General features: G+C 37.4%; 2 protein-coding genes and 1 pseudogene across 4 annotated transcripts; 2 read left to right on the top strand and 1 right to left on the bottom strand.

Moving 5' to 3' along the window:
- Nucleotides 1–2,149: 2,149 nt before the first annotated feature.
- LOC103331405 (putative ABC transporter C family member 15) lies at nucleotides 2,150–10,046 on the top strand. Its single transcript, XM_008234028.3, has 11 exons — nucleotides 2,150–2,523; nucleotides 3,463–5,813; nucleotides 5,958–6,044; nucleotides 6,329–6,979; nucleotides 7,294–7,458; nucleotides 7,866–8,160; nucleotides 8,331–8,545; nucleotides 8,643–8,948; nucleotides 9,075–9,138; nucleotides 9,213–9,452; nucleotides 9,607–10,046. Exons 1-11 carry the CDS (start codon nucleotides 2,484–2,486, stop codon nucleotides 9,732–9,734), a joined length of 4,542 nt encoding a protein of 1,513 aa, XP_008232250.3. The 5' UTR covers nucleotides 2,150–2,483; the 3' UTR covers nucleotides 9,735–10,046.
- Nucleotides 10,047–10,728: 682 nt separating this feature from the next.
- LOC148917128 (26S proteasome regulatory subunit 8 homolog A-like) lies at nucleotides 10,729–14,096 on the bottom strand (annotated as a pseudogene). The gene is made up of 9 exons (XR_016127116.1): nucleotides 13,879–14,096; nucleotides 13,176–13,279; nucleotides 12,817–13,042; nucleotides 12,615–12,677; nucleotides 12,352–12,515; nucleotides 11,702–11,855; nucleotides 11,501–11,599; nucleotides 11,137–11,247; nucleotides 10,729–11,052 (listed from the first exon to the last, which is right to left on the bottom strand). The product of XR_016127116.1 is annotated as a 26S proteasome regulatory subunit 8 homolog A-like (transcript).
- Nucleotides 14,097–15,023: 927 nt separating this feature from the next.
- LOC103331404 (uncharacterized) lies at nucleotides 15,024–19,566 on the top strand. 2 transcript variants are annotated; one of them, XM_008234026.3, is made up of 4 exons: nucleotides 15,046–15,270; nucleotides 15,931–16,027; nucleotides 19,006–19,060; nucleotides 19,153–19,566. In XM_008234026.3, exons 1-4 carry the CDS (start codon nucleotides 15,127–15,129, stop codon nucleotides 19,331–19,333), a joined length of 477 nt encoding a protein of 158 aa, XP_008232248.1. In that variant the 5' UTR covers nucleotides 15,046–15,126; the 3' UTR covers nucleotides 19,334–19,566. The 2 variants fall into 2 exon arrangements, with proteins under 2 accessions (XP_008232247.2, XP_008232248.1); XM_008234025.3 differs by lacking the exons at nucleotides 19,006–19,060; nucleotides 19,153–19,566 and adding an exon at nucleotides 17,428–18,855 and having other exon boundaries at nucleotides 15,024–15,270.
- Nucleotides 19,567–23,854: the final 4,288 nt, after the last annotated feature.

Here is a 23,854-nt window from a genome sequence, read left to right as displayed (position 1 = left end):
TAATTATTTTTTATCTTTATACTTAATTTTCCAACTTGAACTCCATTGTTTAGGCAAAATTATATGGTCCACCTGACACAAACACTCATGTCCTAGAAATAAACCTTGCAGCCATAGTTTTTTTTTTTTTTTTTTTGAAAAGGAATTAAATTTGAATGCAAAAGACAATAAAATACAGAGATGGCTAAAGTGACCACAAAGAAACAGAAAACAAAGAAAGAATTGCTAGACTAAACAAAATCCTCATATACTCAACACTAGAGCTCAAATTAAAATCACAACATGACTTGCCAAAAAAAAAAAAAAAAACATGTCTGGTGGCTAGGAAAATTCAACCATACAAGTGCAAACAAAAGTTATAATAACAAGTAAACCAAAGTCATATCAAACAAATCCAACCAAATTGATTCAATAATGCTTCAAAAGTATTAAAAAGCAAAAGGAAGTGTAAGTAGAGAAAAAATAAAACTTTAATGTAAGGTAAGGGTATAATAGGAAAGAGAAATAACAATAAATAACAAAATTGATTAAAAAGTATTAAAAAAACAAAAAAGAGTGTAAGTGAAGAAAATATGAGTGAGAAAATCAACTCCTTTTCATAAATTACGTGGAATAATTTGAAATAATATTCCATTATGCTTCTGTACTTCACTAAAAGGCCCTTTTTAATGACTGGTGAAAATGCCCTTTAAAAAAAGTTAGGATAATGAAATTTATATTAGTAGCAAATCAATAAACGTACAAGTTAATACTTTTAATTTTGAGGATGAATCAAACTTAAGACCAAATTATGAATTAAAAACAAAACTTCCTATGTTCAATGTACTAACATATTTTTAACCATTTAAACTAAAAGCCAAACTAACCCCATCAAAACCAATTTGACTAACATTGGCAGGAAAATCCATCAAATACTTTTGGCCTCCCAAGGGGAAAAAAAAAAGATTACTTCCTCCATCCCTACAAGAAAATACTCATTCTTCCTGTAAATTACAATTTGACACATATACAAAAATAATTCATTAAAAACATAAAAAGAAAAACTTATGCACACGTGTCACATTGCTATTAGGAAGAATATAGGAGCTTCTACTTACTACTTACATGATAAAGAGAGAAGTATTTCCAAAACGAAATCTTTAGATCCCAAACCCCCTTAAAAAATGAAAAGATAAAAACCCAAGATTTTCATCATCTTATACACAAAAATAAGGGGAAAAAGGAATCTATATATCCAACTTGGCATTATATATTTCATCTTCTTATATAAGATGATATTTTTAAAAATAATTCCACTATATATTCCTGACAATCCCAGGAGTACTTTCACAATTGTTTGGATGCATATCAATGCTCGATCATAAATATTAATGAAACGAAAATAAATAAATAAGCATATCCAAATTCTAGACACATATATGCTTTTCCCTACCAAGATCCAGATTGAACTGAGCCATACATAACAATGCGCACCAGCCTATACATATGATTGCTTTTCTTACTGGACAGAACGGGACAAAAGTTATCAGAAATGGTATCAAACTTTGTTGTGCGCTTTAGAGATTTTCCACTAATAAAGATAGAGCTCAGATTAGATAAAATTTCAGACACAGCCCCCTTTGTGGCTTTATTTTCCCTGCAGAACGCAGCCCGAGATAGAGAAAAATAGTTGTAAGCTTCTTGATCAAGAAAAAATAAAACCAAAATTGCAAGTCGTATTTCCTCCCTTTTCCCCTCTTCAACTTTAAAATTTAGAGGCATACAGTTATTTCACTCGTGTATATATCGTTCCTCTCACAAAATCTAATAATTTTTTCGGTAGGTAAAAAGCGTACGTCTATAAAACTCATTGTATGTAAGAATTTCGGTACTTTTTTTTTCGGTGAGACTGAGTTGGGGTCTCATATCCTTGCTTCTTCAAACTTTGGCAGACACTATGGAGTAAATACCTTTGTTTCTTTAAAACTTTTTCAGACCTATCACAATATTTATAACCAGCCAAAATGACCGTCCCCTATCAGTGTATATCAGCAGCCAAAAATGACCGTCCCCATTCGAGCTCCCACGTGATATTGCCTACCCTTTCAATAAAACACACATACATACACTGTTGAGTGCCAAAATATATATACCTACAAATTTTTTGTAATTATATATACTACACAAATTCATTCTTGTGCTCTCTCTCTCTCTCTCTCTCTCATAACCATGAAAAACACTTGAACTTCATTGTCGTTGTGGTCCATGATCCCAGAATTAAAGTGTACTCTCATACTTGCCAAAGCCTTTCTCAACCGAAGTTTATTTATAATTGAGTTCTCTTGAACTCATTATATTAATATTATGAGTCTGAGAAATTCTGAGGTCAGTCCATAGAAGAAAAAAAATCCGTCAGCAAAAAACTACAAGAGAGAGAGAGAGAGAGAGAGAGAGAGAGAGAGAGAGAGAGAGAGAGAGACTGAAGCTTTAATCTGGATAGAAGCATGGGTTGGGAAGACATGCTTGACTTTCAGACTGCTATAAGTAAGTTTTATCAGTGTTCTTCTTCTTCTCTTTGTTTTTTGTATTTCTTGTTGCCAGTTTTCTTGGTGTAATCGTCGTCACCATCACCAAACTAATGGAGAATAAGAGTTTAATGGGTTATTCTTAAAATAAATCCAAAATTTTAGAACGGAAATGACTTTTTGCTATTTGGTCAAGAACCCTTTGTAGCTTTGCCTCCCTATTTTCATAAAGTTCATTATAGCTGACCATGTATATAGCTAACAACACCCCGATATATTTGCCAAGTAGTGTTCACAAGCTCTTCATTAATTTGTGTTATAGACTTGACTGGACCTTTTGGTTTGTGGTTATAGTAGTAGTTTTGATTAATTAATCACACTTTGCAAGTCCTGACTGGTTATTGTCTTTGTTGGCCAAAGATATAGAGAATGGATAGGGGTAGTTTTTTTTGTAATGCAGTGTTGTGGTACTCTTTTTCTTTGACCCGATTTTCTTCTTTGATGTTTTTTTTATGGAAAGGTTTTAACGATGCCACATTTTCACACTGCACATGGATCCGGTATTTCTAGTTGTATGTTTTCTTCGTCCTTGGTGGATGAGATACGTCCATTTTATACACATTCATCATAATTTTTATCTACTTAGCGCACTCTTACACATACTAAAGATGAATCAAACTACGTGGCGATGTAGAGATAATGATATAGATGAAACTTCAAGTTCTTATGAAGGGAATTTTCAAGTAAAATATGAGGGTTAGAAGCAGTGAAATCATCAACATATCAGAAGACATGACTATAGATTTTCAACAAAATGGTAGCAGACACATACTGTACAGATTACAGAACTGCTTAAAAGACAGTATTAAGGAAAAAAAATTGATTTGTATAAATTACGACAATTACTTGCACTGCATTGGACCGAAATATGCGTGACCAGATTTGTTTTGTGTGGCAGATTTTACGCTTCCTCAATTTCAGTCAGAATGGCTCCAGCAAAATTTGCCCTGCTTGTCTGAGCACACTAGCATAGTTATGCAACTTAGTTTCCTTGGAATCTCAGTACTACATTTTCTGAAAAATAATATGGACCTAATCTGCAAACGAAGAACAAAGTTCCCAGATCAAGGCACAGAGAAGCATGGCATTGGCATACGCTTCAGCACCACTCACAAAACCAGCATGGCTTGTTCTCTTTTTCTGATGGGAACTCATTTCGTAGTGCTTCTGTTGTTACTCAATGGAAGTGTGACTTACTGCAACCATAAACTTCGTGCTTATTTATCGGAGAGTATGCAAGTCATATCATGGACAATTTCATCTGTTGCAGTATACTGGATTGTGACTATCAAGTCCATCAAGTTCCCTTGGCTACTAAGAGCATGGTGGCTTTGCAACTTCTTCTTGTCCATTATCTCTGTGGCTGTTGATACTCATCTCCGAATCACGTACCATGGTGAGCTTAGATTACAAGATTATGCTGGCTTCCTCAGTCTCCTTGCATCCATCTGCCTGTTTGGTATTTCAATACGTGGGAAGACAGGACTAACCTTCATTGTCCCAAATGGCATCACTGAACCACTTCTCAATGGAAAAGGTGATAAACATTCAGAAGGGAAAAAAGAGTCTCTATATGGAAAATCTACTCTTCTCCAACTCATCACATTCTCTTGGCTCAACCCCTTGTTTGCCGTTGGAATCAAGAAACCCCTCGAACCAGATGAAATCCCAGATGTCGATATCAAAGACTCTGCTGAATTTCTGTCTCACTCATTTGATGAGAGACTAAAATATGTTCAGGAGAGAGATGGAATCACAAACCGAACAATCTACAAGACAATGATCTTATTCATCTGGAAGAAAGCAACAATCAACGCAATGCTTGCTGTAATAAGTGCTGGAGCATCATATGTTGGCCCATACCTCATTGATGACTTTGTAAAATTTCTGAATCAGAAGAACACTCGAAGCTTACAGAGTGGCTACATTCTTGCACTTGCCTTCCTAGGAGCTAAGATGGTTGAGATGATAACACAGAGGCAATGGATTTTCGGGGCTCGACAGCTAGGCCTTCACCTTAGAGCTGCACTTATATCTCAAATTTACAAAAAGGGCTTAGTTCTGTCAAGCCAATCCCGCCAGAGCCACACTAGTGGAGAAGTCATCAATTATATGAGTGTAGATATCCAAAGAGTCACAGACTTCATCTGGTACTTAAACATAATATGGATGATGCCCGTTCAACTCTCATTAGCAATTTACATTCTTCATACGAACCTCGGCATGGGTTCAGTTGCTACATTAGCAGCAACTTTTGCAGTACTGCTTTGCAACATACCAATGACCACTATCCAGAAAGGATACCAGACTAGGATCATGGAAGCAAAGGACACCAGGATGAAAGCCACATCAGAAGTTCTTCGAAGCATGAAGACAATCAAACTTCAGGCATGGGATACTCAGTTCCTACACAAGTTAGAAAACTTGAGAAAAATAGAGTACGATTGGCTATGGAAGTCACTAAGACTGTTCGCAATTGGGGCTTTCGTCTTCTGGGGATCACCCACATTTATCTCTGTGGTGACTTTTGGAGCTTGCATGTTTATGGGGATAGAACTCACAGCAGGCAGAGTTTTATCAGCATTGGCCACCTTCAGAATGTTACAAGACCCTATATTCAATCTACCTGATTTGCTCTCCGCGATTGCACAGGGAAAGGTTTCCGCAGATAGAGTAGCTTCCTATCTCCAGGAGGATGAAATTCAGCAGGATTCCATTGAGCATGTTCCAAAAGATCAGATGGAGTTTGCAATTGAGATAGAAAATGGAAAGTTCAGCTGGGATACTATGTCAAGCAGCATAACTCTTGATTCAATACAGTTAAAAGTGAAGAGGGGTATGAAAGTGGCAATTTGTGGGACTGTAGGATCAGGAAAATCTAGCCTGCTGTCATCCATTCTTGGAGAAATACAGAAAGTTTCAGGGACAGTAAAGATCAGTGGTACCAAGGCTTATGTTCCTCAATCTCCATGGATACTGACAGGAAATATCAGGGAGAACATTCTGTTTGGAAATGCATATGACAGGAACAGGTACGACAGAACCATTAAAGCATGTGCTTTGGAAAAGGATTTTGAGCTATTCTCCTGTGGTGATTTAACAGAAATTGGAGAGAGAGGAATAAATATGAGTGGAGGACAGAAGCAAAGGATACAAATTGCTCGAGCAGTTTACCAGGACGCTGATATATATTTGCTTGATGACCCTTTTAGTGCTGTTGATGCTCACACAGGCACCCAACTTTTTGAGGTTAGTCTTCCTGGACTTGCTGTGTCAGGAGCAACAACATGAGGATTCTACTTAAAGTAGATCCTGTTATCAAACGTTTCCTAGTTTGATGAAGCAACAGCCTGGTGAATTATGACACTGATTATAGTTTGTATACTCTTGCAGGACTGCATGATGGGAATTCTCAGGGAAAAAACTATACTATATGTCACCCACCAAGTTGAGTTTCTCCCGGCCGCAGACTACGTTCTGGTAAGCGTATAAATTATCTCTAATTCATCAGTCTTTTTTTCTTGGTTTCCTGTTTGGTGATATTTCCTTAGTCACTTGTGAAAATGGACCACGGAAAATATACAACATATAATGTTACTGAAAATTAGCTTATGTTTTGATCCCTACTAGTCAATGGGTAACCTAATAAATAATATGGGTTTGATAATATATACGCTTCATGATTCCAAGTTCAAAGAACCATCCACAATTCTTAGGGTTGTGAGGAACTTGAATCAGAGTTAAACTAATATGGGTTTCAACAGGTTATGAAAGATGGAAAAATCGCACAAGCTGGAAGATTTGAAGAAATTCTAAGACAAAATATAGGATTTGAACTTTTGGTTGGTGCTCATAGCCGAGCTCTAGAGTCAATCCTCACAGTTGAAAATACTAATGCAACTTCTCAAGGTCCAACACCGGACGGTGAATCCAACATTGAGTCCACTTCAAATGCTGAACTACAACAGACACGACATGAATCAGAGCATAATCTCTCCCTAGAGATAACAGAAAAAGAAGGAAAGCTAGTGCAAGATGAAGAGAGAGAAAAAGGAAGCATCGGAAGAGAAGTTTACTGGTCTTATTTGACCACTGTGAAAGGTGGAGTGCTAATACCTATCATACTCTTGGCACAGTCATCATTCCAAATACTACAGGTAGCTAGTAACTACTGGATGGCATGGGCTTCACCTCCTACAAGTGAGACTGAGCCTAAACTGGAGATGAGTTCCATACTACTTGTTTATGTACTACTTGCCGTTGGAAGTTCACTTTGCGTGCTGCTGCGATCCTCACTAGTAGCAGTAGCAGGACTTTCAACAGCACAGAAGCTCTTCACAAATATGCTACATAGTGTACTCCGAGCTCCAATGTCATTTTTCGATTCAACCCCAACTGGAAGAATCTTAAACCGGGTAAGTTATAATTAAATATGCATGATTTTGAGCTCACATCACTCTCCAGAAGGACCACTACTACCCCAAGGAATGAGAACCAATAATTCATGGTACACAGGCTCATATAATTCAAACTCAAAATTTGGATTTATGATCGAGAATAAATTCACATGTTAAAGAATTAGTAAATACCTAGACGAAGTAGACTGAAGGAGCGACAAGTCAACAAATCAAAATATAAATGTCTGATAAAAGAAATGTATCTGTCTGTCTCTGTGTGTGTGTCTAAAAGAGAGGTGCAGGACTGAAAAGCCCTTTATTTCATTGTGCAGGCATCGACTGATCAAAGTGTTCTAGATTTGGAAATGGCAAACAAATTAGGTTGGTGTGCTTTCTCAATAATACAGATTTTAGGGACCATTGCAGTAATGTCGCAAGTAGCCTGGGAAGTCTTCGTAATCTTCATTCCAGTAACTGCAGTCTGCATATGGTACCAAGTAAGGACTTCTATCTCCTCTTAACATATAATCAATGTAAAGATGATTAGTTAATTTTAAGCAACACAGAAAACGGAAAACGGAATGGAAAATTCCCATACAATCTCAGTGTTCAAGTTCCTCTTCTAAACAACAACATTAAATCATGGATATATTATGATATATTATAGTATTAAAACTTAATTCGTGAAACTTTTCAATAATCAGAAAAGCAACACATAAAACCATTAAGGAAATTATGTAAGAAAAGAAAATTGAACTTGTTTGAAATTCTACTGATCAAGAAAACATGATACAAATGTTAAGTGGCTTCCAAATGAGTCCTCTGTGTGTGCATGTGTGTGTGAATCTGGATGAATGATCTCAATTAGGGGTATTGACTGAAAATTTGATAATTGTTACTTCAGCAATACTACATACCAACAGCACGAGAACTGGCACGGCTATCAGGCATAGAAAGAGCTCCAATCCTCCACCACTTTGCAGAGTCACTAGCAGGAGCAGCAACAATCCGTGCTTTTGATCAAAAAGAGCGTTTCAGTCATACAAATCTCATTCTTATTGACAACCACTCAAGGCCATGGTTTCATAATATGTCAGCAATGGAATGGCTTTCCTTCAGACTAAATCTACTCTCGAACTTTGTTTTCGCCTTCTCTTTGGTTTTGCTGGTGACCCTGCCCGAAGGAGTTATCAATCCAAGTGAGTATCATGATCATTCAAACAAGCAAATTCATTCATCTGCTGTTTTGTTTCCGGGCCCGACTTTTAACAAACAAAATTACGTTTCTTTTGTGAAAGAAAAATTATTTAGTCATAAGCAGAGCACTTACACAGAATTAACTTTGTATTTTTTCTTTTCATTCAAACAGGCATTGCAGGGTTGGCGGTAACATATGGAATAAATTTGAATGTTTTGCAAGCTTCTGTTATATGGAACATATGCAACGCAGAAAATAAGATGATCTCAGTTGAAAGAATTCTACAGTATTCAAACCTAACAAGTGAAGCACCTCTGTTAATTGAAGAGTCCAGGCCACCAATCAATTGGCCAGATGTTGGAACAATTTGTTTCAAAAATCTGCAGGTAAGCCTCTGGAAGATTTTAAATCATGGGACCAAAAGATTAAAACTTTTCATTCAATTCTGCACAGTCCTTATACACACATTTGGCTGCCGTGCAGATTCGTTATGCTGAACATCTTCCATCGGTGCTGAAAAACATTAGCTGCACATTCCCAGGACATAAAAAAGTTGGTGTTGTAGGAAGGACAGGAAGTGGGAAATCAACCCTCATACAGGCCATTTTCAGGGTAGTTGAGCCTAGAGAAGGAAGCATTATAATTGATGATGTGGACATTTGCAAGATTGGCCTTCATGACTTAAGATCAAGGCTTAGCATCATTCCACAGGACCCAACAATGTTTGAAGGAACGGTTAGAGGAAACCTTGACCCGCTAGAGCAATATTCCGATAGTGATGTTTGGGAGGTAATTATTCTTATCAAATAAGCATTAACAAGCTACAGATGATGAGTTATTTATTCCACAAATGAAAATTACTTCGAATCGATAGTCACCTTTATAACTATTGAAAACAAACTCCCAAATTTTCAGGCTCTAAATAAATGTCAGCTAGGTGATCTGGTGCGTGCAAAGGAACAGAAGTTGGATGCCTCAGGTCAGATTCATTATTTCGGACTGTTATTAAACATAAGTTCTCTAGTAAACTTCTAACATGCATGACTCTAACAGTGGTCGAAAATGGAGAAAATTGGAGTGTGGGCCAAAGACAGTTAGTTTGTCTTGGAAGAGCCTTGCTAAAGAAAAGCAAAATTCTGGTGTTGGATGAAGCAACAGCATCAGTTGATTCTGCAACTGATGGAGTGATACAGAAGGTCATCAGTCGAGAATTCAAAGATCGAACGGTTGTTACAATAGCTCACAGAATCCACACAGTAATTGACAGTGATCTCGTTTTGGTGCTCAGTGATGGTAAGTATAAACACAAACACATTCACACACATGTATGCAAGCATGCAATATATAGGAAACTAGAAAGCCATAAACACAATGTACACACCATATTAATTCAGAGACGTACATTAAGATAATTGCAAGAGAGTTTAAGCAATTTTTGTGCAAACAGGACGGGTTGCTGAATACGACACGCCAGCCAAGCTACTAGAGAGAGAAGAGTCCTTGTTTTCTAAACTCATAAAGGAGTACTCGATGAGATCCCAGAGCTTCAACAACTTAGCAAATCTACAAAATTAAACCCTGCTTGATGGATCAATAGGAGATCCCAAGGCATAATTCAAAGAACCATGAATTGGGCTAGGATCATTTTATACCAATGTCTGAAACTTTGATTGGAGCCAAATGAATTGTAGCTGTTATAGTCACTTCTACAATGTAAACTAGAAGCCCAAATTCATGTTTCTTCTCATAGATGCAGCATTCAAGAGATTATGAATTTTATATCAATGTCAAAATAAACAAAGGTGTTCTCTGGGGGATCTGTTATATCTATATCAAGTTTGTAAGTAGCAGAGTTTACCAATTTAAGCATTTTGGCTGATAAAAGAATTCCAAGAATCTTCTGGCAACTTATCTGCATTGAATTGTGTAAACAATGTGTTAGATTCCAAACCCAGAAAAATTCCAACGTAACCCTTCAGAAAGAATTTCATCATTTATATTTTCTATTAATACCCACCTTTTTGCTGACCCATAGTATAGAAAAAACAACTCTGCAATTTTACTTTTTGAGGTTAAAAGTTTGCTCTTCTGTCAAAAGACAAAATCATTTTCATTTACTTTTTATGTCAATCCATAACCCATGTACACACCCATCTTCTTCAACTCACTCTCTCTTATCTTTTGTGTTGGGGCATTTGGAATGCAAGGGTAAATGACTTGGTTATAAATGGAAAACTAATCACTCTGCCGGATTGCATTGAATTGTTGCTGCATGCATTGGTGTGAGGTTACAGATTGCCAGAGACTTGGGTTTAGAAAGGTTAATTATTCTTGAATGGATGTTAAGAATTTAATCTCCAAATTATCAAGTGAAGGATATATTTTCATATAACCTTTGAAAAATGGCAGCTGCTATATTTGATTTTCTCTCCATAGCCTTAAATGCTAGTTTGACTAGTGTGCACTGTGTAGTTAAGTCCCTATAAAAGGAATATCAGTTTGTACATTTCATTTGCAATCCATTCCAGCTGAATTGTACTCAGCCAATACAGCTGAGTGTTTTCTCAAATATCTTGCTTGATTTCTTTACATTTCTTTTCCATTTCTTCGACAGTGAAAATGAGAGAGGTGTGATATAGTTTGTAAACTTATTGCCCGCGTTATTTGGTATTAGTTTGTACACTTTATACCAACAATCACTTCTAAACATCGTCTTAGTTTTGTACCTAAATTGGTGTAAACAACACATGAATTAGTAAAAAAACTTCTGCAACGAAATGTTCTTCTCAGTCTCCTTCTTCATTACCTTACCAACTGCCATCTCAAAATCTTCTTGCATTACATGAACCCTCCTCTACCTCAAAGCAAACATCCCGGCTTCTGTGCAAACAGCCTGCAGCCAGGAGAGCGAAGACAGTGTTTTAATATGTGCACACAAAACCCTGACTTCCTAAGAAACCTCTGAGATATAAAATACCTTCATCTCTGCACCAGATGCACCATTCATCTTCTCTGCAATCCTCTTCAAATCAACTCCACGCCTTAAATTCATTTTCCTTGAATGTATTTTCATGATCTTCCAACGAGACTGCAGTTTGTTATATGCATTAGTAAGTATTCTTTTTAAATAAAAGCTATGACTTCTATGAAATTTCCTGTTCTTTGTTGCACCCTCATCAGATAACAACTTTAAATAAGTGGACTTATATTACATAAATGCGAATCGTTTAGCAGTGACCAACCTCCGTTAACGACATACAAGAGCGAAACTTAAATGTACACCTATGAATGCATAAATAAACCCCCTAATATTAATCCATGGTGTAGTGAGTGGCATGTACCTGTTCAGTAGGATTTGGAAATTTAATCTTCCTGTCAATTCTTCCTGGCCTAAGGAGTGCTTGATCCAGAATATCAATACGATTTGTGGCCATTATAACCTGTATAACCCATAATTTAAAAATGGTGGTTGTCATATGAAAGATATGTTAGAAATATTACATTGCGTTTCAATATCAATGAATCCACATTCTGTATAGCACCTTGATGTTGCTTGATGCCTCAAATCCATCCAGCTGGCTGAGAAGCTCTAGCATAGTCCGCTGCACCTCACTGTCTGTTCCACCACCAGATTGCACACGAGCAGATCCAATACTGTCAATTTCATCCGTGAAAATAATACATGGAGCATATTTCCTAAACAAAATATAAAGTTAGAATACAGTAAGTAAATGGGAAGCAGAAGGATAAGACGAAGCAGATTAGCAGCCATAAGTCTATGCAATAATTATATTTCATTTCATTCAATTTGGCAGGCTAAAAAGAAGCAGATCAGCGAATAATCCACAAACAAAATCTTTGCAGCCGAGAAAGGTAAACATATATTCAAAAGCTCAGGGACCAAAAAGCTATTGTTCTTTTGTTTCTTTTAGTTGCCACTAGCAAGGATACCCTATTTACTGTATGAATATATTTCAATACCATTGATGCCTAACGTCACAATTACAAATAAAAAGCTTATTCTAGTTCAGAACTTCTCTTCATGAATTAGATCCTCACAGTAAATCTGAGCATAGAATAAGACTCGAGAAATAGAGCAACAAATTTCAAAAAGAAGGTAACAAACATAACAAGTGGAGACAGAGAAACAGAAAATCATGATTAGTCTCCATAAAAAGAGATCAAAACAAACCTGGCCAGGAAAAAAAGTTCTCTAACCATCTTAGCGCCTACCCCAATGTACTTCTGAGCTAACTTAGTTGCAGAAATGTGCCCGAAAGAACATTTAGCGTGATGAGCTACAGCCCGAGCCAACAGTGTTTTCCCAGTGCCAGGGGGCCCATAAAGCAGGATGTGCTGTCATATGGAAGAGTGAGTTTCAGGGCACAAATGTAACACTTAGTGCTTACCAAGTAAGCAAAGAACAAACGCAAGAACTTGGCAGCATATATCTACCTTTGGTTCAGCTATACCAAGGAGCTCAAATAATTCAGGATGTCTGATTGGAAGTTCAATGACCTGGGAAGATGATCACATACCATTAATGATGAATGCAGAAGAATGCGAAGAAATAATGTAACAGAAACCAATCCAAATCACAAAAACCACACGAGCAATGAATTGTAAATTCAGAGAGTAAGAATGTGCAGAAGAAAACCTCCTTTATTTCTTTTATTTGCTCATCAAGACCACCAATCATATCATATGTACATTCAGGATTATTTTGAACTTTCGAAAGTTTGAAGACAGGATCAATTTTTTTTTTGCAGTATTGCATGAATAGTATAGCTGCGTCTTCGGAGAGCAATTCTTGTTGATAGTTGGAGCTCTATGACATCAATGTTTTCATCAACATCAACAACATGCATCCCTTGTCCAACAATCTGGAAATTGAAAAGAAACAGAAGTGGGCACAAAAAAAAAAAAAGTATCAAACAACTTAGTTAGCATACCGAAGGGTGAAAACAAGCGTACAAATAAAGCTGATGTTAGCAAAGAAAATGCACAACCACTCACCCTAACCAAAACCATGTGCTTGTCAATTACTTGTCTAACTAAACCAACATGAGAATAAGATCCAGGGTCCTGAAGCAGCTGGACTTCTTCCTTAATCTTTCTCACTGTTCAATTCACAAAATTCAATTTATCAATCCAACAAAATAATTCCATGAACACAAGATCCACATTTTACATTCACATTGTAACTAAGACGAAACTCAGATTCAATAGTTGACATCATGGTTGGCATAACCAGAAAAAAAGTTGCTTCCTCGCTTAAGTATATAAACAATAGATGCTTTTGCTTAAAACATATTACTAACCGAAACCAAAGAACGAAACTTTTCATTAGATCCCAGTTCCCACAATAGAAACAGGGTTGTATCTCAACATTTACTAAAATAATCACGCCCAGAAACAGATTCGAATCCAAATTTTTAGAACCCAATTACAAACATACCCAAGAAAGTCAGTACCAAATTCCAGTTTTCAATCTATGGTATTTCCTCAGAGAAAACGATAGTTTTGATATATTGGTGAACTCAAAATGTCTTCTTTCTTATCAATATTTACACCCCCAATCCCAAATATTACTACACTAGCAAAATCAAGAAACAACATCACAGAGCAAGAATCGAATCAGAAAACCCTAAGGACCAGTACCAATCGCAAAACACTAAGAATCAGCGTGAGGGCTTAAAATGTGAGATAAAAATTGAACCTTGTGAGTTGAGAATGCTGGTTTCAGCTTCGAGGTGAAGGAGATTCTGCTCCTTCTGGTGGAGCTGGTGCAGGACGTCGTGGATTTTTCGGATATAGTAGCGTCTGATACCCTTGAATTGGGTGACAGCCATGGGAGATTCTTGAGAGCTTTTAGTTTCTTTCAGGTGTTTTCTGTAACCCAAGACTGAAAATGCCAAACTTCAAACGTAGTAGAGACTTGACTTACATTCCAAGTCATTACAGGGATTTGATTAGGATACGTGTTATATTCAGTTAGAAACTGTTTGTGGTCAGTTTGATTACTAGAATTAGTTAGTTGTTTGTTAATTTAGGCGCCAAAACGGTCTCTCTTTTTTTGTTTTTTGTTTTTCTTTAGATACAAGCGATATTCTAAACTACAAAGAAGATGGGGTTTCTTACATACACTATCAATGTGTCATGAGGGTTCGACAGAAGATCATTAATATGCAAGGTAAAGGCTTTTTTTATGAGATTTTCTATTTAAACCCCACACTTCTCTTAGTTCACCCCATGTTTTAAGTTCACCCCAACTTTTAATTTAAATTTTCACAATTTCTAAGAAAACCCCACTATCTTCCCAAACTACCCTTAAATACACCCCAAACTAAAAAAATAAAAACTAAAAGATATTTTCTATTTAAATCTCACAATTTTCTTTGTTCTCAGCAAAAAAAAACACAAACAAATGAAACTCCAAATCTGAAATTTAATATTTTCTAGAGAAAGAAAACAATTTTACCTTTCTCCAAGAAAGGTAACTGGAATTCTAACACTTGGGTATTGTTGAGTTGAGAGAGAGAGAGAGAGTTTGTAAACAGGAAGTTGGAAGGAGGTTTTTAAAACTTAATATAAATAGTGGTGGGGTGTGTAGGGTTGTGTGTATAGATATACTAGGGTTAATTATTAAGTTGGATGACCTTTTTTTGTCTTTTTATACAATAATAAAACTTACAGCTTAATGATTTAAGTATTAGGGTGAACAAAGAAAAGTGCGGGGTTTAAATAGAAAATCTCTTTTTTATTGGGCTAAACTCTGTTGGTAAAAAAGAAAAAATTAATTCCTCCCTTTAACATTATCATTTTCTATATAAAAGGAAAAAAAACGCAACGAACATTATAGTTTCACGGATTTGGACATATCCATTTAGGCCTTTCCGTTTCCAATTTATAACGCGAAGGAGACCCAAAAGGCCAACCAAAGCGAAGTGGACGCTGGTAGTGGTAAATGGCACTTCGAAGCCTGAGCTCATTTACAGCCGTCCGATTCGAAGCTCCCAAATCCAACGGTGCTCCTATTCCTCCTCCACGGCATCAAGACCCTTTGCCCCGACTCTCCGTCACCAAGCCCTCTTGGGTCGTCCGCACAGAGGCAAGTTATCAAGTTCAACACTTTAATACTTCATATCCTTCTTTTTCTTTCTTTTGGCTCCTATGAAAATGGTGGGAAGTGAGAGAATGCAAGTAAAAGTAGGGAATTTAAAGAGTTGATGTTCAGATGTTGGGCTTCCAGAACGACCAGATGGGTGCTCTGTGTTGGGTTTGTTTAAAATGGAATTTTTAGTAGGTGAAGAATTATATGTTTTGGTTTTCAAAAACTCTGCTTTTAGTTGGGTTTTCTGTATTCTTGTTGATTATTATGATTATGATTTTGAATATATTCATCAAGTTTGGTTCACTCATATAGTGACTCTTTCAGGATGGGATTTCATTATCAGATTTGGAACTGTGAAATACGATAGAAATTTATGCACTGAAATCATCGTGTTCTGGTAGAACCATCCACTGACATTAACACTGAACCATATTTGTGAATATATGCTCCTAATACCTTTTTTTATTTATTTTAAAACTATTACATATATTCAAGTGCCTATATTGACATTAGTTTGTTTGTAACTTTGTAAGAGTTTATCAAAATTATCTCCACTAACATTAAGTTGGGAACTTACTAAATTCAAAGGGATGCAAATATGACGTATTATTTCATGTTTTCTATGTTTAACTTTTCGACCACCTCTGTTTGTTGCAGTCAAATGTTCACAGAGAAGTAAGAAGGAAGCCGGATCCACCTTGTGAGGTCTGCACAGGGAGTGGAAGGGTCAATTGCCACGATTGTTATGGAACAGGTCTATCTCTTTCTTTCCCTCTTATGTACACAATGTGTTCTATGTATTCTCATTTGCTCATCTTTCAGAATTTGGATAATTGACTTTAATTTGACACGAGCAGATGTTGAATTGTCTCCTTTAGTGTAGCTTGTGTGCCACCCTAGAAGGTCTGCTTTTTCTTTATGAACTTAAAACCCGAATATTTCAATAGTTCTGAATCATACAACAAATTTAGTTCAGCTTTCCAAAGTTATGAAAGTTGTACATGAATTGCAGCCAAAAGTTCCTCGAGCCTTTGACATCTTGACCAAAAAAATGCTTTAAGATTTTTACATGTTCCCACAGAAGTCTGACGGTTTTTGAGAGAGGTTGAGATTCAAAAGTTTCACCATCAGTGTATGCAACTAACTGTGGGGAACTGAACTTCACCATCACATTTGTTCATTACTATGAATACTTAACTGGCCCCTGTTTAAAGTTTTTGAATACAATTGTGTTTTACTTACATAAGGATTTCACTCACCTATAGAAGTAGTTTTCAGATGCACACATCTTGCCTTTACTTAATAAGATCCAATTTATCAGGGGATCACAACCTAACTTCAGCTGACCTGTGATGTACACATTCTTGTTAAAAGAATTTCTTAACCAACGCTGAGGTTAGGCAGGTCAATATACAGCAAACATATGAACATGATCCTGCTTTATACAGATGTACTGGTCATTTGCACCCAGTCCTTTTTTTCTTTTTTCCTTTCTCTATTGGTGAAATTTTAAATTCAGACTAAACCCCTCACCCAACTGCAACTCAACCTTTAAGCTTTGAATTTAGCTCAAATGTACTCAATACTCTGGTCCGGAAAGTAGATGTTTAAAATCCTGATATCTATTGAAAGACAAGGAGATCCGCTGTGTATACGTTGGTTAGTGACGTTTTGAGCAGATTTCTTGAAAGGGCTCAAGAATTCAATCTAATACGTGGGTTTGTTTTTGGACAAGACTATGTAGAAGTTTCTCATCTCCAGTTCGCTGACGACACTATTTTTTTTCTGGACGACAAGGAGGAGTCTTGGGTAAATTTGCTGGAGGTGTTGGATTTGTTTAGTAAGGTCTCAGGAAAGAAAATAAATAAGGCTAAAAGTTCCCTCTTCGGAATTAATTTCAGTAACGATTCTCTGGAAGCCATTGCCAGTAGCTGGGGTTGTGAGGTGGGTAGTTGGCCTATGGTGTATTTGGGTCTTCCTCTTGGAGGAAATCCAAGAATTCTTACATTCTGGAACCCAGTAGTGTAAAAGGTAGAGAAACGATTACAAAATGGAAACGGGCTTGTTTATCGAAAGGCGGAAGGCTAACTCTAATTCAGGCGGTGTTAAGTAATATCCCCTCATATTTTTTGTCTCTTTTCAAAATGCATGTAGGTGTTGCTGCCAAGGTGGAACAACTGATGCGCAACTTCTTGTGGGAGGGAGCAGAGGAAGGAAAGAATGTCCACCTTGTGAATTGGGAGCGGGTGTCCAGAATTAGGGAAGCAGGAGAGCTTGGCATTGGGTCCTTGAGAGAAAGAAACGAAGCCTTGAGGGCAAAATGGTTGTGGAGATTTCCAATTGTAACCAATGCTACGTGGGATAAGGTAATTAAGAGCAAATATGGACTAGACTCCGATGGTTGGGATTCTAAACAGACAGTAACAGGTTCTTGTAGGAATACTTGGCTTGATATTTCGAAAGGGTATAAATCTTTTTTTCAGTGTTGCTGATTTTCTGTTGGCAATGGAGAAAAGGTTAGATTTTGGGAGGAATATTGGTTGAAGGAAGGTTTATTGTGGGAATTATTTCCTAGAATATTCTCCCTGTCCAGGAAAAAGGATCAATGTATTTCAGACTTTGTTATCGACGCAGTGATACCTCACAATTGGGATTTTGGTTTCAGAAGGAATTTGACTGATGCCGAGATTGCAGAAGTGATATTACTTCTGGATATTCAAAGAGAGGTACGTCTAATTCATACGAGATCGGACAGATTTGGGAGATTGAGGACCATGGGTCGTTTTTGTGCAAATCATTTAGGTCTTTTATCCTGTCTAACGGCACGAGGGATGTTTTCTCCCCTTTCGCCTTAGTTTGGAAGGCGAAGACTCCCCCGAAAGTTAAGTTCCTTCAGTGGCTGGTTGCGAATGGGAAAGTTAACACTTGCGATCTTATTCAAAGGAGGAGCCCGAAGATGTGTTTATCTCCTTACTGGTGCATTCTGTACAAGTCGTGCGCTGCGCAGAAAACATTGATCATCTATTCATTCACTGTTCGTACTCACTAAATCTATGGTGGAAACTGTTAAACGAACTCAGAGCCGTTTGGGTGATCCCTAGAGGTTGTATTGAGCTCCTTAGTCCCAAACTGACAGTTCTGAGGAAGGGGAAGAGAGCTCGAACTTTACGGGACTGTCTTGTTGATGCTATTTTCTGGAATTTATGGCTGGAACGCAACAGAAGAATTTTTCAGGGGTATGATGGAGTGAGATCCGAAGAACCATGGGATAGAGTAAAATTTTGGGCTTCTCTTTGGGCATCTGTCTCTGGGCATTTTAAGGATTACCATTATTCTATTATCTTGAGAGACATGAGTGCTGTCTTAGGATAAGTTTACTTAAGTTGTGCTTTAGCTTCTAACCTATCCTTGGTTGGAGTAGTTTTAGATGAATCTTTCTTGCTTCGTGCTTATAATGAGCAGGTTCTCTCTTTGGTGTATAATTGAGGATAGCTTTTCCTCTTGACAATCAATACAAATGTTTCCATTCAAAAATAAAATAAAATAAAATTGAGTGCAGTCCTGCTGCACCAGCTTTCGCAATAGATTTCAGACTTGCTTGGATGTTTCTTTGTTCTGTTTTGAGTGTTTGGCTAGGTCTGTGGGTTCTTATGTCTGTTTCCAAATGCTTTTTATTTATTTATTTGTTGTTTTTGTTCAGATTCTTATATTTTTTTATCATCTATATGAAAGGGAGGACAAACTCAGTTGACATGCGAATACTCCCCAAAGGGGAATGGCCAAAATGGTGATCTATCAAGACTTCCCATACATTTTATACTGAGAATTCTACCCTGTTCTGAATATGCTCACATAAACTGCCTTCAACCACTCTTGCAGGTGCAGGACTTGTGGTGGAAGTGGTTTAGGTTACTGCTCCCGCTGCCTCGGGACTGGAGAGTATCGATATTTAATGGGCTTTCAATTCATGAAGATGGATTCTTCTCATAACCGAGACAACAAGAATGAGGTTCAAAGGAATCAAGACCGCCGTACTGCTGCAGATTTCTATGAAGAATAGGTAACTTTAAGCCCTAAAATGTGAAAGCTCAGTCAGGGTAGAAAACAACCCTTGTGTATAGAGCAGATTTGTTAAGAACGGTAATAAAATAGTGAGGGAAAAGCAGAGAGTGAGAATGGGAGATAGCAACCCATGGTGTATGTATACATATCAGTAGACAGAGTCTATTCTGTGCCAAAATTTGGTTTTGCCAAGTGGAAATGCTATTAATGCAGATAGAAAATTGAGGGCTATAGAGGTTCAACTATTATTCAATACAGATTGTTTTATACTGTCGGAGTCAAAACTAAAAGAAACATTCCACACAGTAAACATTCCATACGGTTTTATTGGTTCTCTCATACTTGGATCTTAAGGAATAAAAGTATTTTATTATACAGTTAAAGGCAAAAGTTGCCTGCATCGACCAAAACGTTGACGATATGACCTGGGGTGTTAAAACGAGACTTTCAGCTCTTTGCGTCACAGTACGGTAACGGTGCCTGCCCATTGGTACTTAGTCTGCTGGTCCTTGAAAGCTAGGGTTTAAGCTCTGCTGTGAAGAGGGGCATATTTTCAACAGTCAGGTAAGCATTCAAGCTCTGTAAACCCTAAATTTGATCCAAAATCATAGTTCTGTATAACCAGAACTCAATGATTTATAGGAGGAAGCTGTGCCCAATAAATTTTTGTAGACTCACCAAAACCCCCACCTTCTAACAATCTGATCTGGACAATATTTCTATAAGTATGGATCATCCCAAACATAATACTTACTTGTTTTGACAAGCTTATCCTTTTGAGAGTGAGATCCTCCGGAATCAGTTTTGAAGCCTTGTAATTGATAACGTCAGCGTACCAAGGGTCCTTGGCGTCAAGGGTGAAGAGTTGCTCATCGGGGAAACTTTCACGTAGAGGAAGGACGTCCTCTTCTTCATTGGATCCGTGCACTAGCCTACTCAAATGCTCAGCCACCACATTTTCACTCCCTTTCTTGTCTCTAATCACCAAATCGAATTCTTGAAGTAAGAGAGTCCACCTAATCAATCGCGGCTTGGCTTCCTTCTTTTGGAGGAGGTACCTTAGTGCTGCACGATCAAAGAATACAATTACTTTAGTGCCAATAAGATATGATCTAAATTTCTCTAAAGCAAAAATAACAGCAAGCAACTCCTTTTCCGTAGTTGAACAATTCAACTGAGCATCATTCAAAGTCAGGGAGGCATAATAGATGACATGTGGTACATTGTGCACTCTTTGTCCAAGAACGGCCCTCACTATATAATCTGAGGCGTCACACATCAACTCAAAGGGAGAATTCCAATATGGAGGCTACATGATAACGGCAGACGTCAAGAGCTCCTTAAGCTTGTTAAATGCAGCCAAGCACTCTTCATTAAACTCGAATTCCACATCTTTGCCAAGCAACCGACATAGGGGCCTTGATATCTTTGAAAAGTCCTTGATGAAACGCCTATAGAACCCTGCATGTCCTAGGAATGACCTAATCTCCTTCACGGTTTTGGGGGGCTTCAAGCCTCTCACAATGTCGATTTTTGCCTTGTCCACTTCAATTCCCCTACAAGAGATAATGTGACCTAATACAATACCCTGCTGTACCATGAAGTGACACTTCTCCCAATGGAGTACTAAATTGCATTCTTGACACCTTTTCAAAACTAAAGAGAGGTTGTGAAGACAAATATCAAATGAATAACCAAAAACGGAAAAATCATCCATAAATACCTCTATTATCTCCTCCACCATATTAGAAAAAATGGACATCATGCAACATTGAAAAGTGGCAGGTACGTTACATAAACCAAAAGGCATACGCCTATAAGCAAACGTATCAAATGGACAGGTGAAGGTGGCCTTTTCTTGATCTTCCGGAGATATGGCAATTTGATTGTATCCAGAGTATTCATCCAAGAAGAAATAATGACTATGACCTGCAAGATGCCCAAGCATTTGATCAATAAATGGTAACAAAAAGTGATCCTTACGTGTCGTGGTATTTAGCTTTCTATAATCTATGCATACTCTCCAACCCGTGTCAATAGAAGCCTTCTTCATGACTATTCAATTCAATAAACCAAGAGAGAATAAGCAACTACTACTAAAAGCTTTCAGCGGAATAGGTTTTCACTTTTCAATCATGCGACTAGGAAAGCAGAGAAAAGATCAACTGTTGAAGTGAATCTTCATATGTGAGCTTAGTAGCCTACACTAAGTTACAAAACATCAGTACATCTTGCTCTTAACAAAATTTCTTTTGATTTCGATTTTTCTTTCTATTGTTTGGTTTCTTTAAAACTAAATAGAATAAATAATAAAAAATAATTATTTAAAAATAAAAATAAAATAGAAAAGAAAAAGAAAGTCAGCCAGCCACCTATGTCAAGAAGGATGGGGCCTCCATGATGGAAGCTAAGCTAGCTGCATGGATTGACACGCCCAATTACGGTAGACCATTTTATAAAAAACTAAAAAGAACATTTTATATATTCTAAGTACGGGTGGGCATTGGAACCCCAAAACTGCAAAATCGAACCAAACCAATTCGAAAAAAAAAACTGAATTAAACCGTGTTGACCCAAAAAGTAAAAAACGGAGACAAATCCGAACCAAATCGGTTCGGATCGATTTTAGTTCCGATTTTCCTCAGGAACCGAGTTCAATCCAAACCGGTCCAATAGAATTAATTTATATTTTTTATATTATATATATATATTTATATTTGATATTATATATATTTTCATACGTGGCGAAGTTTGATTGGGTGTGTATCTGCTACCATAGGTAAGCGCACACACAGGATTACACCAAAAAGGCCCTTACTTACGTTTTCACTTTCTTCGTTCATTCCTCTCCTCCCGTTCGTTTCTTCCTCCCATTTCGTTTCATACTCACCAGCCGCCCGATTCCAAACCTCTCTCGACCATCACGTCACGCCTCTCTACTGCGCTCTTCTCTCGGCCTCTCTCGATGCCGTCACAGTCGATTCTCTCTCTCTATCTCTTTATTTTATTTTATTTTATTTTATTTTGCCCCAATTCGATTTTCTGACTCTCTCTGTTTCTCCAGCAAATCGGAGATCCCATTCTCTCGTAGCGTCCACCTCTTCATCTCGTATAGCTCTTTGTCTCTGTCTCTCTCAGGTCTGTTCATCTTCTCTCTCTCTCTCTCTCTCTCTCTCTCTCTCTCTCTAAACTCATCTTCGATTCTGTGACTAGGGTTTTGTATCTGTTTGGGTATTTAGGTTTTGATTGCGTGTGCATCTGTTTACCCGCTCCTTGCGGAAAATCAATGCTGGAGGAGCTACCGATTGTTGTTTGCAGATTTATTTTTTGATTTTCTGTTTTTGATTTTCTGATTTTCTGATTATTTTGATTTTTATTCATTGAATATGTCATGTCTTGTTCTGGAAAAACCATCACGTACTCCTTGTTAGGATTTTTGGCTCGTCAAATATGTCCTAGTTGGTTTATGATTGTTTTAGGAAAATTAGAGGTATACCAATTCTTGTCCTAGAGGGATTAGGAAAGAATTTCAGTTTTCCTTATTCAATTTAGGTTTGGATTTCTAGAATTCTATTAGGATTTGGATAAGTGTAATTTCCTAATCTACTTAGGAATAGGAATCCAATCAGCCTTGGGACATGTAAGCCAACTCTATATCTATAAATAGGGTGTGGCAAGGCTTATTTTAAGGAGAGGAAAAACAGCCAGAGATAGCCAAGAGTTTTGAGATTAGTTCTAGGGTTGCAAAAGTTCTGTAATCTCTATTATTAATCAAAGGAGCGGTGATTTCTCTACCTAGAGAAATCACAACTGGACGTAGGCAAAAGTTCTGCCGAACCAGTATAATTCTTGTGTGTTTCTAAGTGTTTTAATATTTGCTAGTTTAGTCTATTGCCGTTGGTTACATCAAAGAACAAGATCTAGAAGGCGAGTTATTTAACAAGTGGTATCAGAGCCTAGGTTAAGGGGTTCTACGATGTCTAAAGGGAAGATGAATGCGGATCTAGGACCTGCGTTAAAGCCCTTTGACGGCAAGGATGACTTCACGGATTGGCAAAGGATGATGAAGAACGTACTGATACAGCAAGATTTGGATGATGCACTCAGCGGTGAGAAGCCAACAGGCATGACAGACACGGCATGGACTAAGGTTCTCAAGAAAGCCAAGAGTTCCATCGAGATCCATCTCACAAGATCAGTTCGGTCACACATCACAGAAAAGATGACTGCCCAAGAAGCATGGGAAAAGTTGGAGAATGTTTATATGGGCAAAATCGTGTCCAATAAACTTTTTCTAAAGGATGAACTATTCGGACTTCAACTGGAAGAAGGAGGTGATATTGAAGATCACGTATGCAGGTTTCAAAATTGCATAACTAATCTTCAGAAGGTCGAAGAAACTTACAAAGATGATGATATGGCTATCATCTTGCTGAGGTCTCTACCTTCGTCTTTCAAGCACTTTCGAACAACTCTAATGTTTGGAAAAGAGTCCCTGAAGCTTGAAGACGTGATTCAA

The sequence above is a fragment of the Prunus mume genome, linkage group LG5, assembly GCF_029339155.1.
Source record: "Prunus mume cultivar Tortuosa linkage group LG5, ASM2933915v1, whole genome shotgun sequence".
In the NCBI taxonomy this organism is placed as follows: Eukaryota; Viridiplantae; Streptophyta; class Magnoliopsida; order Rosales; family Rosaceae; genus Prunus; species Prunus mume.
This window is presented reverse-complemented; position numbering and strand designations above follow the sequence as displayed.

What these genes read in the sequence shown, in the direction of transcription:
- LOC103331405 (XM_008234028.3), top strand. Translation starts at nt 2,484, where the DNA reads ATGGGTTGGGAAGACATGCTTGACTTTCAGACTGCTATAA. An exon ending in TGACTTTCAGACTGCTATAA is followed by an intron (nt 2,524 to 3,462) that starts GTAAGTTTTATC and finishes TTTGTGTGGCAG; the next exon opens with ATTTTACGCTTCCTCAATTT. An exon ending in CGAAGGAGTTATCAATCCAA is followed by an intron (nt 8,161 to 8,330) that starts GTGAGTATCATG and finishes TCATTCAAACAG; the next exon opens with GCATTGCAGGGTTGGCGGTA.
- LOC103331404 (XM_008234025.3), top strand. Translation starts at nt 15,127, where the DNA reads ATGGCACTTCGAAGCCTGAGCTCATTTACAGCCGTCCGATTCGAAGCT. An exon ending in CTTGGGTCGTCCGCACAGAG is followed by an intron (nt 15,271 to 15,930) that starts GCAAGTTATCAA and finishes TGTTTGTTGCAG; the next exon opens with TCAAATGTTCACAGAGAAGT. An exon ending in CCACGATTGTTATGGAACAG is followed by an intron (nt 16,028 to 17,427) that starts GTCTATCTCTTT and finishes AAATGCATGTAG; the next exon opens with GTGTTGCTGCCAAGGTGGAA.